The sequence below is a fragment of the Rhipicephalus microplus genome, chromosome 8 (assembly GCF_043290135.1).
Source record: "Rhipicephalus microplus isolate Deutch F79 chromosome 8, USDA_Rmic, whole genome shotgun sequence".
Lineage (NCBI taxonomy): Eukaryota > Metazoa > Arthropoda > Arachnida > Ixodida > Ixodidae > Rhipicephalus > Rhipicephalus microplus.
Genome location: NC_134707.1, coordinates 132,178,100 through 132,193,233, shown reverse-complemented (window position 1 = coordinate 132,193,233; position 15,134 = coordinate 132,178,100). Strand labels below are relative to the sequence as shown.

General features: G+C 41.7%; 2 protein-coding genes across 3 annotated transcripts; one reads left to right on the top strand and one right to left on the bottom strand.

Annotated features, from left to right (window-relative positions):
* Positions 1-3,883: 3,883 nt before the first annotated feature.
* LOC142769391 (uncharacterized) lies at positions 3,884-9,198 on the bottom strand. Of its 2 annotated transcripts, none has more exons than XM_075872607.1 (4): positions 8,117-9,198; positions 7,325-7,582; positions 6,612-6,734; positions 3,884-6,067 (listed from the first exon to the last, which is right to left on the bottom strand). In XM_075872607.1, exons 2-4 carry the CDS (start codon positions 7,419-7,421, stop codon positions 5,901-5,903), a joined length of 387 nt encoding a protein of 128 aa, XP_075728722.1. In that variant the 5' UTR covers positions 7,422-7,582; positions 8,117-9,198; the 3' UTR covers positions 3,884-5,900. The 2 variants fall into 2 exon arrangements, with proteins under 2 accessions (XP_075728722.1, XP_075728723.1); XM_075872608.1 differs by having other exon boundaries at positions 6,612-6,656.
* Positions 9,199-11,076: 1,878 nt separating this feature from the next.
* LOC142769390 (uncharacterized) lies at positions 11,077-14,925 on the top strand. The gene is made up of 4 exons (XM_075872606.1): positions 11,077-11,571; positions 11,670-11,692; positions 12,739-12,780; positions 14,264-14,925. The coding sequence occupies exons 1-4, from the start codon at positions 11,529-11,531 to the stop codon at positions 14,492-14,494; spliced, it is 339 nt and encodes a 112-aa protein (XP_075728721.1). The 5' UTR covers positions 11,077-11,528; the 3' UTR covers positions 14,495-14,925.
* The last annotated feature ends 209 nt before the right edge of the window (positions 14,926-15,134 follow it).

The following is a 15,134-nucleotide window of genomic DNA, read 5'->3' as shown; positions in this document are numbered from 1 at the left end:
ATATGAACGGAGTTCGCAGATAGAGAATTATTGAATTACGGAAAGCCGCATCGAGCGTTTTCCATGCGGATGCTCACATTTATGGTAAACCGTATATCTGTAAGTGATATCGATATCCGCATCTTACATACAGCAGTACCAACAGAAAATCATGCACATTTTCACATTTTTATCAAAGTCGAATATTGCAAAAACTGCACGGAAATTCGAAGCTTTCCCTTCCGAAAATGATTGGGATGGCGCAACAATCATGATGCTTTAGTCGTGAAAATAAATCGCGTACTGAACTGCAAAATCAATAAGCCTAAATTGAAATAAATTTTACGGTGTCTCTCTTAACAATATCTTTATACATGATACCTTTTTAATGAAGAAACAAGCGTTAAAAAACAAAAGCGTACGCCCTTGCGTTCATGATATCTCAAAATACCTAATAAGCAGTAGTAAGTCGTAACTGTATTTTATGCGATAAACTGCATCTCAAATGTTTATACGGGTACGCTATCATTCATATGTTCTTCACTATTTCTCGAGCGTCTTTGCTCAGTTGCTGCTGATAGTAGAACCCGAGCCTAAGTTTGGTTCACATGTGCAGTATTGGTGACATGTGACAAGATTACCTTCATTTTTAAGCAATTCATTTTGCTCTTCCGGACATTGATCAAGGCACTTATTTGTTTGTCAAACGTAAATTTTACCTAAGGACAGTGGTTCTCGATAAACTACCAACTGTTTTTATGCAACTTACTTGGCACTCTGGTCAGTGTAGAATGTGGAACCTGGCAGGAGGGAGGGGGGGGGGGTATCTATAAATTTGCACATTTGGGAATGATGCTGGGGTAATGCTTACGGTGTAATGCATTTCGTCGAAATATATCTGTAAACTAAAATGAAACGTAAGTGAAATCTGCCGCTCAAGACAGCGTCATTCAGACACCTCGATCGCGGCATTTATACACTTTCGTTTGATACATCGGTGACTTATAGGTTTCAGATATTAGTTGATGTGCGTTTGTTAAGGAGTGTTAGGATCCACTCAACAGTTCAGCTTTGTTTCACTTGATAAAAGTTACAGTCGTAAGATCTACTTTCTTGCAGGTGGCACAGTGAGTTAGTGAGGCAGTAATAACTACGTTAAAAAAGCATGGTGTTCCAGAGGGTGTGAATGGGATATTTTGACTTAGCAAAAAGTTAAGAGACACTCTTCAGGGGCCGAATTCACAAAGCTTTCTCTTTGGCTACGCATTTTCTTACCCAAAAAATCTCTTATCTGGAGGGATTACTATAGCGCGGGTATGAATTTAACTTATTCGGCACTTAAGAGGGCAAGGAGGACACACAATAGCCGATGAAACGACAAGGAAAGAAAGAAGTGTGTGCCGATAATATCAAGGTAGCACGCAAAGCGTCTAGCATCGAGAGTATACGATGATAGCCAATGATTTGCTGCATCTAAGTTTCAGTTCCGTGAGCGTCTGCTACAGCGCTTACGGGATGCCGCGTACGTTGTAATAGACGTTTTGGTGGGCTGTGCAAAGCCAAGCACTCGCCTTTAATCAACGACTGTAGCTAAAAAAATAATTGCTCGATGACCTTAAGCCACCGAGCAATCCATACACTATCTCGCCAAGTACAAGTAAACAACACTCCAGGTGCATCACATAAATGAAACCACACATAAATCGATGCATGCAATGTTTTAAAATGTGCCTCGAATGCTTTCCCCTATTTAACCCGAGCAGTTACCTTACATTTCATTGAAGCTGCGCTGCTACTTAACTAATTCGGTGCAATCTAGCACGGTATAGTGGTGAACGTAAGGGTGTTTTGTACCTATAGTCAAAGGTAGCCTTTGTTACAATATTCTTATTACAAGACACGTGAGCGACTTTGGTGCCTGCAGACGAATTGTGCGGCATTAGATAGCAGCAGTAACCAAATGAAATTGTGAGCACGATTTCGCTGGTTTCATGCACCGCAGCATGTTTATAAAGTCGGAATGCGAGAACGTGCATACGCTTACGCTAAGGTATATGTCTACGTAAAATGAGGGAGACTCGTCGGGAGGTGTCTGAGTGCTAATGATTTTCACAAAACACGGTGCAAATATTTCGTCCAGCGTTGTTTGAGTGCGCAAACAAAGCAAGGGACGTGTATACGAGTCTTGCGGTCGAGAGACGTTATCACACGTGCGAAAAGGATGTAAAGAGAGAGAGAGAGATTCTATTTTCGGCTTCGCGAAAGCTTGAAATTGATAGATAATAAAGACAATTTTCTGGCCCAGCAGACGTCAGGGAAAGTCTCCGCAAAGCAGCGTCAGATGCTCGGAGAGCATAAAAAAGGGGAGTACGCGTTATACGAGAGTGACAACCACTCAGAAAGCGAGATGAAGTGTGACTGTCCTTAGATGTGAGAATCAATGCTAATTAGGAGAGTTGAGTTAATGAGCCAAAACTTTCCTAAATAACGATAATGGAAGCAAACTGAGCATTCATCTAGTGAAAGCGACACTAGTGACAGTGAACTCATAATAGTTGATTAGCGTTGTCACAGGCCGATATATATTTTCATTTTCTTATTTATATTTGGCAAACTATGAGAAGGTAGCCTACGTTAGAGCCGGCTATCCCAACGTCATGATAGTAATGTACAAGAATAAATAGCGCACGGTTATACATTCACACGTGGCGGTTTCTATCTTCTATTAACCTTGGGCAAACGCGTTCTAACTATTTTTTTCTATTTTTGACAAAGTTTCACCGGACGTTTTTGCATTTGGCTTCATTCGAAGGAATGACGATATATCAGCAATAGGGTGAATGCAAGCACTGCTGCAGTGGACGAGCGGTTACAGCGCTCAAATACAATCTAGGAGGTAGTTGGTTCGATTCGCAGAATCACTGAGCACTTTTTTTTTCAAGAGGTTGCCCGGCCTGACATTATGCGTGGTGGCGGGTACTAATTTTTTGAGAAGTAGGCTTTCGCACTTGCTTCTTTCACTCCCCTTTTGTTCCAAAAGCGCTGTACTGTGATCCTTCAAAAATTAAACAATTCAGGGTTCATAATTTTCTCCTTCATCCTCTCTTATCGCAAAAGTGTCCAGTACTGAAATACCAATAACATACCTGGTATATCACTTTTCACGTGTTCGGATATTCGACCAGCAATCAGTCTTCACGGTGTTTTGAAGAAAATCTACACATGCAGTGAGCTAACTGCTTGCAGCCAAGCTGACTGCCTTTGTAGGGACACGCTTTCGTGCTAATTTGGTGGGCATCATCACATGCAGCAAGACCAAAGAGCACGGACAGTTAGAGCTGACGCTAACAGAGTGATTAGTTTGTGTCTTCTCTCCCGCTATTTGTCATGCTGCACGCTTCAGTGTAATGTCGCTGTCAATGGTTAAAATGAACTATAGCAGTTAATCGAGTTCTGCTGAGAGGGTCCCCTATTGTCCAGAATGGAACAGAACAATGGCAATTTGATTTTTGTGATAAAGAGATACCCTGCTTTTGGTTACTAGAATAAATTTCTAAATGCTGAAGTTTATTTTTTATTAAGAACAGTTCCAGTGCAGATGAAAGGTGCATGAACAAAACTCGTGTATTCAGCTTGACTAGGTTTGTGACCTTAACTGTCATTGTGAACCGGTATCACAGTATGCATAAATATCACACACATATACAACCACGGGTGATAGCTTGCTTATTCTGATTAAAATTGAAAGGTTAAAATCGACATATTCAACCAACGCAATGTGTACGAGATCTGCCATGTAGAGTAGCTATGCTCTAAACTAATCTTCGCAGGTTCGTTCCATTTTACCCAATTTCTTGCCCATGACTGTAGGTTGGTAAATGAAACAACTTTTTGAACACACATATTCTGTGTAAGGTTACATTTATTTTTATGCAGTACAAAACGAATTGAAATGTATAATGGCTCAAAAGAGAAATAACTAGAAACAAATTCAGTCAAATAATTACCAAACTTACTCACCAATGATAAACGGATTCTCATTTAAAAGATACATACATACATACATATACGCACACACACATATACTTATGTACACCTTTACATACATACATACACTCAGGTGTAAATAATAAAATGAATGGCTATAAAACAACAATTCTAATACACTCATTTTGAATATACTACAGAAAGTAACTTACGAGAGAAATCCACCGGCACTGTTATTTATGAACACGGTGTTTCTCGAACCATCTGGCAAAAGCTTGATGCATAGTTTTCCGCTGCTGCCCAGTGACAAGCAGTTTTTATAAAGAAACACAAGAATAAAGCCCTTGCCAATGTCATGCTAAAGAAAAGGGCTGTGCATCAATATTTTGTACATGTCTGCAATATCGCTCTGTTTACTTACATAGCTTGGCTCATTCACAACCCACTAACAAAGCATGTTAGGACACTTGGGCTGAAAGTTGGCACAGCGCGAGTGAATTATAGACAATACATGAATAATACAATTATAAGCTACTAAGCTCCATGGTGCAAACAGTGTTTATATTGACAGCTAGAGTTGCCATTTCGTTTCTCCAAAACACATCTCAAAAGTAGAATCAACTTTATTTAGCTAAAAGTTTCTATTCTGGCGCGTCGTGGTGGCTCAAGGGTGGAAGTGACTCTATCGGCCAAGAAAACAAAGACCAATTATTTTTCCAGTTCGTGAATTCACCCCATGCTAACATTGAGGCAGCTGGTAGGAGTGCTTTTGGAGAGAGTAAACCACCACATTCCCACCAGTTGTGGCCTTGGGTAGCTACTTCACTTGGACAAAAATGATGAAAAACACTCCTCAAGAAGACTTCAAAGTTTGCACACCAACACAGTTCCCATACAGCTGTCTATTAGTCTGCTTGAAAAATATTGAGTTTTCTGGTGGGCAAAGACTGTACACTATGTGAGGTGATGCTCCAGTGCACAGCATGTATGTCTTGCTGCTGGCCTCAACTGCGATGTTGCTCAGCATATATGTGTAAAATAACAACTAATACTATGCCACTGCAAAGTAATTATGTGTCATTTGCATGAAACAGGGACCACAATAAAAGAACATAACAACATTTGCCTTTACAACGTTCAAAAACTGTAAATAAATTTCCATAGAATTTTCACAGTTCATCTGAGGATAGTAATATTGGTTGTAAACACATTCTTACTTCCACTAACAAACTATTTTAAGATGCCAGATTCAATATTAGAGTATACCAGCACTTTTGTAGGGCTAAACAATTGTACAGGCACCTAGAAAAACACAAGTGAATGCATACTATAGCTACATATAAAAATAAACACTTTTATTTCTAGTCTGAGTAGAGCTGCATAGATGATAAGTCACTTGCATTACATTATGAACAAACCTATCCGAGAAAAGTATACATTTAAAAAGTTACACAGTAGATAAGTAGACTGTTGAAGGACGGACAGGCAGTGGGATAATACCCAAGCACTAAAATCTACCGTTAAGATATACTAGGAGTAGTGATGATCCCCTTCCTTCCAAATAAAATAATCCACATAGATTCACTTCCTAGAGCTTATACACTCATGGCATCATTGCTGCTATACAAATGAGTGTACACTGAAGCATTACATCGACTAAGTACATAATTACTGCATCCATGCTTTACTTCTTGTACTACAAAGAATGCAAACACAGTTACCATTGGCGACCATGGATGCTGTGATTTCTGGCATGCAAATGTAGAGGCACGCAGGCACTTAACACACATGTTAAAAACTTCAGCTCAAAAATATTTGCCCACTAACACTACAGCAGCCTTTAAATTAGTGTCATAGTTTGGTGTCTTCCATGCAAAATTTAAATAATTTCAAATGCAAGCAAAGGAACTGCTGAATAATGCACTGCTAAGAAGTTAAGCAGCAGCTGCTCCTGACATCACAATGTGCTCTTTCTGCTGTTGTAAACTTTGAGCAGGAGAACAGTCACTGGCAGTCCCTTTATACTTGTTGGTCTTCTGTGCTCTGTTCTTGATACACTGTACATGACTGTGGAGCACCGAACCACTTGTTACTGCTGGAACTTAGAAAAATACAGATCATTGTTACAACCATGCTACATGCAAGAGTGTATAGTTGTCAATTATGTGCTCATATTTACAGATATTGTATTTTCAGAAGCCAATGACAAGCCTACACACACACACACAAACAGTGAGGGCTGAAAATATATTTATTATGATACAAGAGCAAAACCACAATGTTATAGATGAAGGCATGAAACTTCGGACAGGCATAAAAAGCCAATAGAGTTTCTTTTATTTCGACTTTACGCTAGGTGCGAGAAGTAGACCACAAATAAGTTTACTAAGAAACACAAGTTAGACTGCATTACAACACAACAGCCAAAGTTGATAACTTTAAGGCTCACATAGCCAGCTCACCATACCGCATATAGGAGCTAATGGGCAGTCTAGAAGACACAAAGAACTTGTGGATTATGAGTGTGCTTGTTACTGACATCTATTATTCTAAATGAAGAAAACCTTTAAAAAATGCACTTCATCAGGGGAAATAATCATACGCAACAAACACAACGGGCTCTTACAGGTGCCACCAACACTTACCATTATTGTTGATACCAGTGTCTTGCCGAATGGATATGCTGTGTCCTACACAGAACACCAAAGGAGTGCTCCATGACTTGGATTGCATGTGTGCTAGCTGCATCGCTCTGCTGCTGAAATAGGCTAGCCACAGACAGAGAAATGAGAAGCCATGGCTTTGAAACACACTAAGCGTCACCTTTAGAGATCAAAAATGCATACTTAGGTCAGGTACAATTTGTAGAAAAATATATATCACTATGCAATCGTGGTGAACATGTTCGGCTGAAACACAAGCGACAGCACCGAGAGAGAAAAAGCTACATTAGGTAAAAGATGCAGTTACTGGCCCTATGTCATCTGAGGCTTCTTCAATAGGTCTTTCTCCTTGCAAGTTGTGAACAGCCAGGCAATTTTCACCCACTTGCTATTTCCTTTCAGAGTTGATCCACAGAGGGAGTCACAAGCTCGAAAGCTCAATAAGGAATCAAAGTATTTGTGCTCGTTTCAAAGCACAAGCTTTTGAGTCTCAGATTATTGGAGTTTCATTCATAAGCTGCAGGCTTTCAGCTTTCAACATTTTATATTATCTTGCAATTTAGTTCTATAAATGTTGAATAAGAATTATGTGTAAGAATATTACAGGTATCCACTGAAAGCAACCATGCTTGGGTTTTCAATTTTTGCACAGTAAGTGGTGTTCACGTAATCGTATGTATTAAAGAAAAACTAACCTTGCAGCCAGCTGTTAGGCAGTTTTGTGCCCTCGAAGCTCCCAAGCAGATTGCAGTCCTTCCAGATGAGGCTGCCATGCATGCTTCCACGCCACATCCACTGAATGATAACAGTCCCAGCAGTGACATAGGCTTGCACAGTTAGGGAGAACGTGTCCTTCCTATTTTTGTACAGGTGCTCCAAGTAATGATGAGGATTGATGTGCCAGAATGTGCAACCGATGCATCACAGGACCTTAACAAATCAATCTCTGCGATCTGTGAAGAGCCAAAAACGAGAAATTAAAAAAGAATCATTAAAAGCACTCACCTCTAATACTTATTTGAGGAAGCTATCACTTCGTTAAAGTGACCAAAATCTGCTATAATCACTGTGAAATAAGCTGAAGCCTCATGTAAAATTTACATACCGCAATATATATGTCCTACTCAAGTATAGTACTACCACAGTGGTAATCATCTATAGAAATAATTTTCCAAAATAACATGAATTTTTTAAGTGCAACCTGGCTCCTGAAAAATAAATTCACATTAACTTTCCAACTATAAAACGTGGTCAATCGACAGGCCCAACCTCATAATCAAACAAGAGCTCACTTGTATCAAATCACAAAAAACTTTTTATGTATTTGCTCCATAATATATGTATGTATATAACAGTAGTAGTAAATTTTTCATGCTTCAACTTACCATAGAGAAACATTACATCTGATGGGCTTAAAAACTTGCACACGTTATAGAACTGCGTGAATTATAGTACCGGTGAAATGTAGTTCTGCAAGGTGAACTTACCGATGGCAGCATTCAGTAGCCATCCGTGTCATAAGGAACCAAGTACGGCCAACAGGCAAAGGGCATCTGCAGACTGGAAGCTGCCAATGACAGCGATGAAGGGCTGGCCAGGCGTGCACGTCCATTGATAAAGTGTAAGAACTGGCCATGACCGGCTGTTGTCAAGGCTCTAGTGCCGTGCAAAACGATGGCCAGACGACCTCAGAAACCTGTAGTTAGGCGATATTGGCCTACAACTTCACCCAAAGCAAGGCACCGGTGAAATCTTTGCTTTTTTGGGGGGCTGGAGGGAAGCTTGACGTTCACGGGCTCTCGCTGCCACATAGAATTCTCAATTTGTTACCGAAGAACAGTCTAGGCGCGCTTCCAAAGTAACACGATCCACAACAGAAAGTAGCATCTCGCAGTTTTGTTTGATCACATCACAGCGCTAGGACTATGGTTATCACAAAAAGGAGAAGTGAAAACTTAACAAACAAAAGCGCCAAGCTGCCCCACCACGACTTCGCAGGGCAAAACAGTTATCAACGCTGTCTTTCAATTTTCGGTTACACGAGCACAGCTTGTTCACAAGTCTTGGAACGTCAACACAGCACCACTGTTCACAACGAACATCGTTTCACTCCAGAACAGTACATTGCTCTCAAGTAAATAGAAGCGTACGGGCTAACTAGTGAGGAAGCAAGAACCGAGCGCGTAGTTCATACGTTTCCGTACGTACTTGGGGTCACTCAAGTAACGTGTCAAAACGCTGTCAATCCGAAATGTCGCAGAGCACCAAAGTGAGAGACTGGAAAGTCAAGCGAACGAGCTGTTACCGGCACACAAACACACATTGCAGGCTCCTCGAGTGCTAGTTGCCGTCGATACATCGACGGCGCTCCCCGCTTGATAACCACACCGACGCACAGGCTTCGCTGCGCTTTACCGTACACCATTGCACTGCCACAACTTTCCGCACTGCTTACACGCACCGAAAGAGCTGCTGTAATCACAACACATCCGGTCAAACGCTGAAGTAACTCGTGCGAGAAGCGTTTGCTGAAAGTCGCACCGACCGATATGCTCTTTACGACGCCATGTTGTTTTCGACAACTGCGCAGCACATAAGATGATAAGAGAGCTCTTAGAAAGTACTTGCACTATTTTCACGGCGTGACAAAATTTTCTCTCATGTGCGAGGGGGGTGATATGACGAACAGGACAGGCGTGCCAGATGAAAGAAGTGTTTTGGCAACGTCACGGAGTGAGCTGATGTAGAGGGTATTGCTTCACCACCAATCACAAGCTGTGCCTGTCGGCCAAGCCGTCGTCTGCTCGCGTTTGTCGTCTGCTTCGATCAGAGCATGCGACAGGGGATTCGCCTTCGCAACGCTATTATTCTCAGGTCAAGTGGTCGCTACGTTGCACAAAATACATGTCAGTGGCTCGGTCTACCTTTGAATGATGTTCGTGCGCCAAGTTAAATGGCTGGTAATTGACGCAGGGATGAATTCAGCCAAGGTTTGCTCCAGAATCGTGAGGGTTTGCATATTTTCGGTGTCATACAAAGTTACTAGGGTCATTTCATTCCGATTGCTTGCCATAATATCACGGTCCATATTGGTGTCTGAACAGTGAAGGTGAAGATGCATGATTTGTTTGTAGTTCCATGCGTAATCACGCGCACCCCTAATACGCTTTGGTTTAGAAAGTACGCTTTGGTCCAGATCATTGCAAAGTGTATCGACAGCTGTATTCCAGAGATCGCAACCCTTGGACAGTTAGAGCCAATGAAAGTACACTAGAGCACAAACTTTAGGAACCACTCACTGAAAACTTCTTCTCATTTTTATTTCCAATAGCGTGCAAAGAATGTGCTCCCATTAACCTCTTTGGTGGTAATTTCCACCAATGAGGCAAGGTTCTCGAGTCGCACTTTTAATTGGATTAGATGGGGCGCAACACAACAACATAACAAATAAGGTTGATCCTATGCCATGTCGCGTTCGAATGCACCGACCATTCACGTATCACATTGGTTTTCATCCAACCACAAATCTTTACATGCGTAGTTTGATGCCATTGACGACCAATAGAATTCTTCAATTACTGCGACTTTGAACGTATTAGATGATGGTGGTTGTAAACACCATCCACTGCGTAGAAGGGAAACAACACGCGAAGCTCAAAGCGCCGAAAGAAATAAAAACGCTCCAGCAGTCATGAGGCAGCCCTTAATGGGCGTGAATTAACTCAAAACCAGCCAGGGCACCAACGTATACCGCTGCGGCAGCAGGTTCTAAGTAGCCACACTGTTCCTAAGAGTGGTCCGGACCACTCTTAGGATTTTCTCTCAGCCATGCTGTTTTTACGCACAATTTCGCTTCGTGAATCCATTTACGAGCACTTTTTGGGGACGTGAGCAAATATAGCAACTGCATCACCATCGCTGACATGTTCCCGGGCAGCCACAGCGCGCTTTATTTGCAGCGGCCGATGTGACAACCATGGCCTCTTAGGACGTTTTTTCGTTTCGTGAATCGACTTACGCTACAAAATTTCTCGTGCGCAAAAATGTTTTCGTGAGTGAGTTTTGTGAACCCGGGCCCAGAATGTTTAATTCAAGGATGGCCCAAACTGAAATGCCATAGCCATAACTAAGGCGTCATATCCACGGATAAATTGAAGATGAACTTCTACTGTTCAAGTTGCTCATGGTTGAGAAATGTTTAAAAGAACAACAATCAAACGCTCTATGCGAACTCTTTGGTCGTCTTTCTGCTAGCGCCCCAACTCCTTCGTTGCGCTTGAAGGGAGCTCTTTATCACGACGTAAGCGACACCGTTTTCCAGTTGCTGAGTAGCAACGTGGGAATCCGAAGCAGGGAGGCACGTCGGCGGTTCGTGCCTATCGTGTTGCAATATGGGATTTCCTACGGCCACTTGTCTACGCACAAAACAAAACTCGCAAACAGGGAACATTCCAGAACGGCTTTTCACTCTAACTTTGTGTTGCACCACGCGTTGAAAACTGCTCAACTAGGCAACTCAGGAACATGAAGCTAGCATTACTCGGACGAGCTGCAAATATGAGTGAATGGAACGCCAGCAAAAAGGTTGGGAGAAACCCGTAAGGAGTACGGACAGTCCGTTAGACCTTGACGACTCCGTGTTGATGTTTGATTCACTTGAAGAATCTTAGTATATCTTGTTCCTGGATGACGTCTGGGCCTTGGGTTTTGTTGTTACCGCGTGAAGCGGGTTTTTCCGACGACGAACGTATGTAGAGAATGCCGGAGCATGGGATACACCAGATGCCAATACTTAGGCTGAGGCAAAGAAGAAGCCCGTATATAACCTGAGCAACGACACCGGAAGAGTATTACTGCCGAGTGATCCAGCCACATCACTACAGAACCTCAAGGACTGCCATGAATCGTGATGTACTTATGATTCTGCTGTTCGTCCTAACAGGTCTTTCCCGTATTCAGTGATGCCACGTTGTTCGCGTTGCTCCTGGTACTCCTGCTTTTTCAACGCTGTTTATATACACATTTTTTTTTGCTTTTCAGTTACTGTTGTTGCAAGTGCGCAGGCAAGTAGCATTTGATTATTCACTGTTACGCATGTTAGAAAAAGTGTTTAAACTGCGTGCATGGAATTTTATTTATGATGTCTAACGCTGCCTATTCTTGCGGTATTGAACTGCGGCTGCAGCAGACGCATTTTTGATGGAGGTGGAATTTTTTCTGGCTCGTGTATTCAGTTTTAGGCGCACGTTCAAGAACTCCCGGTGGCCGAAATTTCTGGAGCTCTTCCCCATGGCATCTATCTTATTTATGTGGTGGTTTTGGGACGTTAAGCACTGAAATATTCACGCTGGTTATTTCACGGTGGTATGCGCGAATCACGGGAAATACACAAAGTAATATTTAACAAGTCGGTAAGTTTCGGGCGTTAAAAAAAAATTTGGTCTTAGCTTAGATATTACTTACGGTCAGACCACGTGGGTAAGGCTAAGTGTGAATGCTGCTTTGCGGAATTATTGCACGCAGGAAAAGTTCAATTTAGCTGCTAAGTACTATAACGTATCTAGATGCCTGAATTGATTAAAAAAACACGTTTTGTTGATTAGTGCAGTGAAGTGATCTTTTAAATTTGTAGAGACCATACGCGCTACTAGCACATTCTGACGAACACTTCTTGGCGAGAGCCTGACGATAGGGTGTTATACAGTTTCTAGTTGCTTCTGCGTGCACATCTATACGTCTAATACAATGCCAGATTTCTCACCAAAATACAAGAAACTGCATTGCGGCGCTGTTTTGTTCTACGTTTAAATATAGTCTCCACAACGTCTAATGCATTTCGAGACAGCAGAAATTCGAAACCATTGTTTCGCATAGATTAGTTTCACGTTAGAGACGCCCAATTAAAATTAATTCAGAATCCCTAATAACGTGTACTTGAAAATTTTTTATGGTTTCCTGATGAACTCATACAAGTTTTTCCAAAATGGTGAACAATGACAATCGGCATAACTTTGTTAACATTGAATTTCTCGATAACAGATGCTTTGTTATGAGTACATACACCTGTTCTAGAAAACGCACCGACAGTATTTTATTCTGTTGTTTACAGAGGAGGCGACACAACTTCAACTTTCAGCACCCTGCTCCACGAGTAAGTGCCATTAATATTATCTTGCTTGTGAAAACTTCATTTCAAGGAAAGTTTAGAACATTAGAAAGAGGTATACTCATACAAAGTTTCAAAGCAAATGCAGAAACAGGTTTTCGCTGATCAGGTGTACATTAGTAATATCAATTTTATTGTGGCATTAGTGTGAATAACATACGCCACTAATAATATGCCTAGGGACACACTTTCAAAATAAAACGATGACATACGAACTCAGTTCACGATTTCACGACAAAATAAGAAGAGCATTATAAAGTACAGAAGTGTGATTCACTTTTTATACAGAACTACGCTCAGTCATAACGCATTTTCAGAAGGATAAACTGAATATCAAAATTCATTGCTGTGTTTCATTCTTCATAAAAGAGTATAGCAGAGCAAAAAACTAAACCACTTTTTCTTTTGCTTGTTGCTTCCTGCGTGTGATTGTTTTTTGTTTGTTTTGCAGGTGTGTGAAATACATTGCCATAGTTTCTTTTCCAATAAAAACTAATAGTTTATGTATCTACGACACACACCTGAATAGTAAAAGCCGTATGATAGATCATTTCAGTTTCGCTAAGCTTTTATGAGTTTTTAGCTTGTTGAAAGAGTACCATTCAATGAATTTCTGACACTTTCATGTGGTTACAATTCTCCTTATCATAAGTAGCGTTTAGCACAGCATATGCCATTCATTCATGATTTCAAGATAACACCGTACTCCTCAGATCAGACACCTGAATATTGACTGATGAATAATGACAGACACAGGAAAGTATTCATGTAAGGGTGAATATAACTTTTCTGAATGAAAAGGTGATGTCATGTAGTGCGGCGAAAGAGCACGTATTGACTTCAGCCCCCCGTCCCCCCAAGTCGTGAATACACACGGATATGAACCTATAGCTGTAGCTCGAGAACTACCACGAGAGCCTAACCGTGTAAAATTCAAAAAATTTTACCTACATGCTACACTTTAGCTGCGTTGCAAGTACCTTTTGTACCCTTATGTCTAAGTGCCTCTGCTTTGACAGTTCATATATCGTTCATCAAAATAGCCGCCAGCACAAATATGGTTATTCTAATGAACCACTTCTTCATAATAGCAGGCGTCATTGAGGTGTCCTTAACGTTACCGAAAGAATGCAATAAGAGCCAATAATAAAGTCCGCTCTCATTAGACAGCTGTACATAAGATGATGCCCGCGAAAGATTTTCTAAGTGTGCAATGTAACTCAGACGTATCTAACCCAGCGCGTACAACTGCCGTTGTAAAGACTATTTTGCCTTTCCTACTTTTTGACCACACATCAAACATCGTTTTGTAGTGTGCGAAAGGGGCACGTATTTGGTGCATTATTTTTATGCCTTGATTTACATCTTTAGGCGTACTGTACCATCTAAGTTAGCGCGTAGACCACCTGAACATGCTTTCTATTTGTCATTCTTTCGCACAATAATTATTTATAACGCCTTTTTACAGCACCGCATTAACGTGGAGGTGTCTGGCGGAGGTCGTAACCACCGTAACTTCAACGTAGGAGGCTCTGTGCACGGAGAGTATGACCTGTATCGTAGCAGAAGCGGTACGCGAGTGGTGGCCTTTGGTGGAGTTGCACACGGCGCAACGCGCATCGACGGCAAGACATACAAAGGCAGGCCACAAGACTCCGTGGGCATCGGCGTCGAGATCCCTATCGGAAAAGGCCGATAAACTGAACAAGTGTGTCCGCGAAGTGACGCCCCGTCTGATGACGCAGGAACGGACTCATCAACCACATGTTTCCTGGCGTTAATTTAGAAATTTTTTGGAAGCCAAACACCTGGCTTGCTGCAAAAATTGACTCAGCAAAATGGACTGTTTTACCAAAGGCTTTGCATCAGTTGCGACATTATTACGGAGTTTGTGAATTCTCACTGGATTTTTCTTGAGGATAAATATATAATGTGAAGCAGCTGTTCTGTTTCTGTAGCTTTTGTACTAGCATTTAGCACGTATGCTCCTGCTTTTCGTCTCAGTCATAAAAATCCTCATTATTTATTTCGAGCGTAGTGAGCAACTATTGTGAAACAAATCAAACAGATAAAAGAGCTGCATTCATCCTTGCCATCATCAATAAATACAGCTTTTTGTGTATGTGACAATGATTTGTTTCTTCGTAAGCATATGGCATCTTCGGCTGGCGGCACTGATGGCGTTTTCTGTGCATTCGTGTCGTGCCGTACGTTCGTCTGGGTACCATGCGTGTGGTGCCACATGTTCAGCCGGGCAAGCCACGACACCAGTGCACGCCACGGCGGCACTGCTGAGGTCGACGGTGGAGCGTGGTGCGATCTCAACAGCCCGCGTGCGC

Excerpts from the sequence above, each read along its gene's own strand:
- LOC142769391 (XM_075872607.1), bottom strand. The coding sequence starts at position 7,421 with ATGTGGCGTGGAAGCATGCATGGCAGCCTCATCTGGAAGGACTGCAAT. Across the intron at positions 6,735-7,324 it reads GCCTAACAGCTGGCTGCAAG|CCTATTTCAGCAGCAGAGCG; the intron begins GTTAGTTTTTCT and ends GTCTGTGGCTAG. Across the intron at positions 6,068-6,611 it reads CACTGGTATCAACAATAATG|TTCCAGCAGTAACAAGTGGT; the intron begins GTAAGTGTTGGT and ends TATTTTTCTAAG.
- LOC142769390 (XM_075872606.1), top strand. The coding sequence starts at position 11,529 with ATGAATCGTGATGTACTTATGATTCTGCTGTTCGTCCTAACAG. Across the intron at positions 11,572-11,669 it reads TCTGCTGTTCGTCCTAACAG|TTACTGTTGTTGCAAGTGCG; the intron begins GTCTTTCCCGTA and ends TTTGCTTTTCAG. Across the intron at positions 12,781-14,263 it reads TTCAGCACCCTGCTCCACGA|CACCGCATTAACGTGGAGGT; the intron begins GTAAGTGCCATT and ends GCCTTTTTACAG.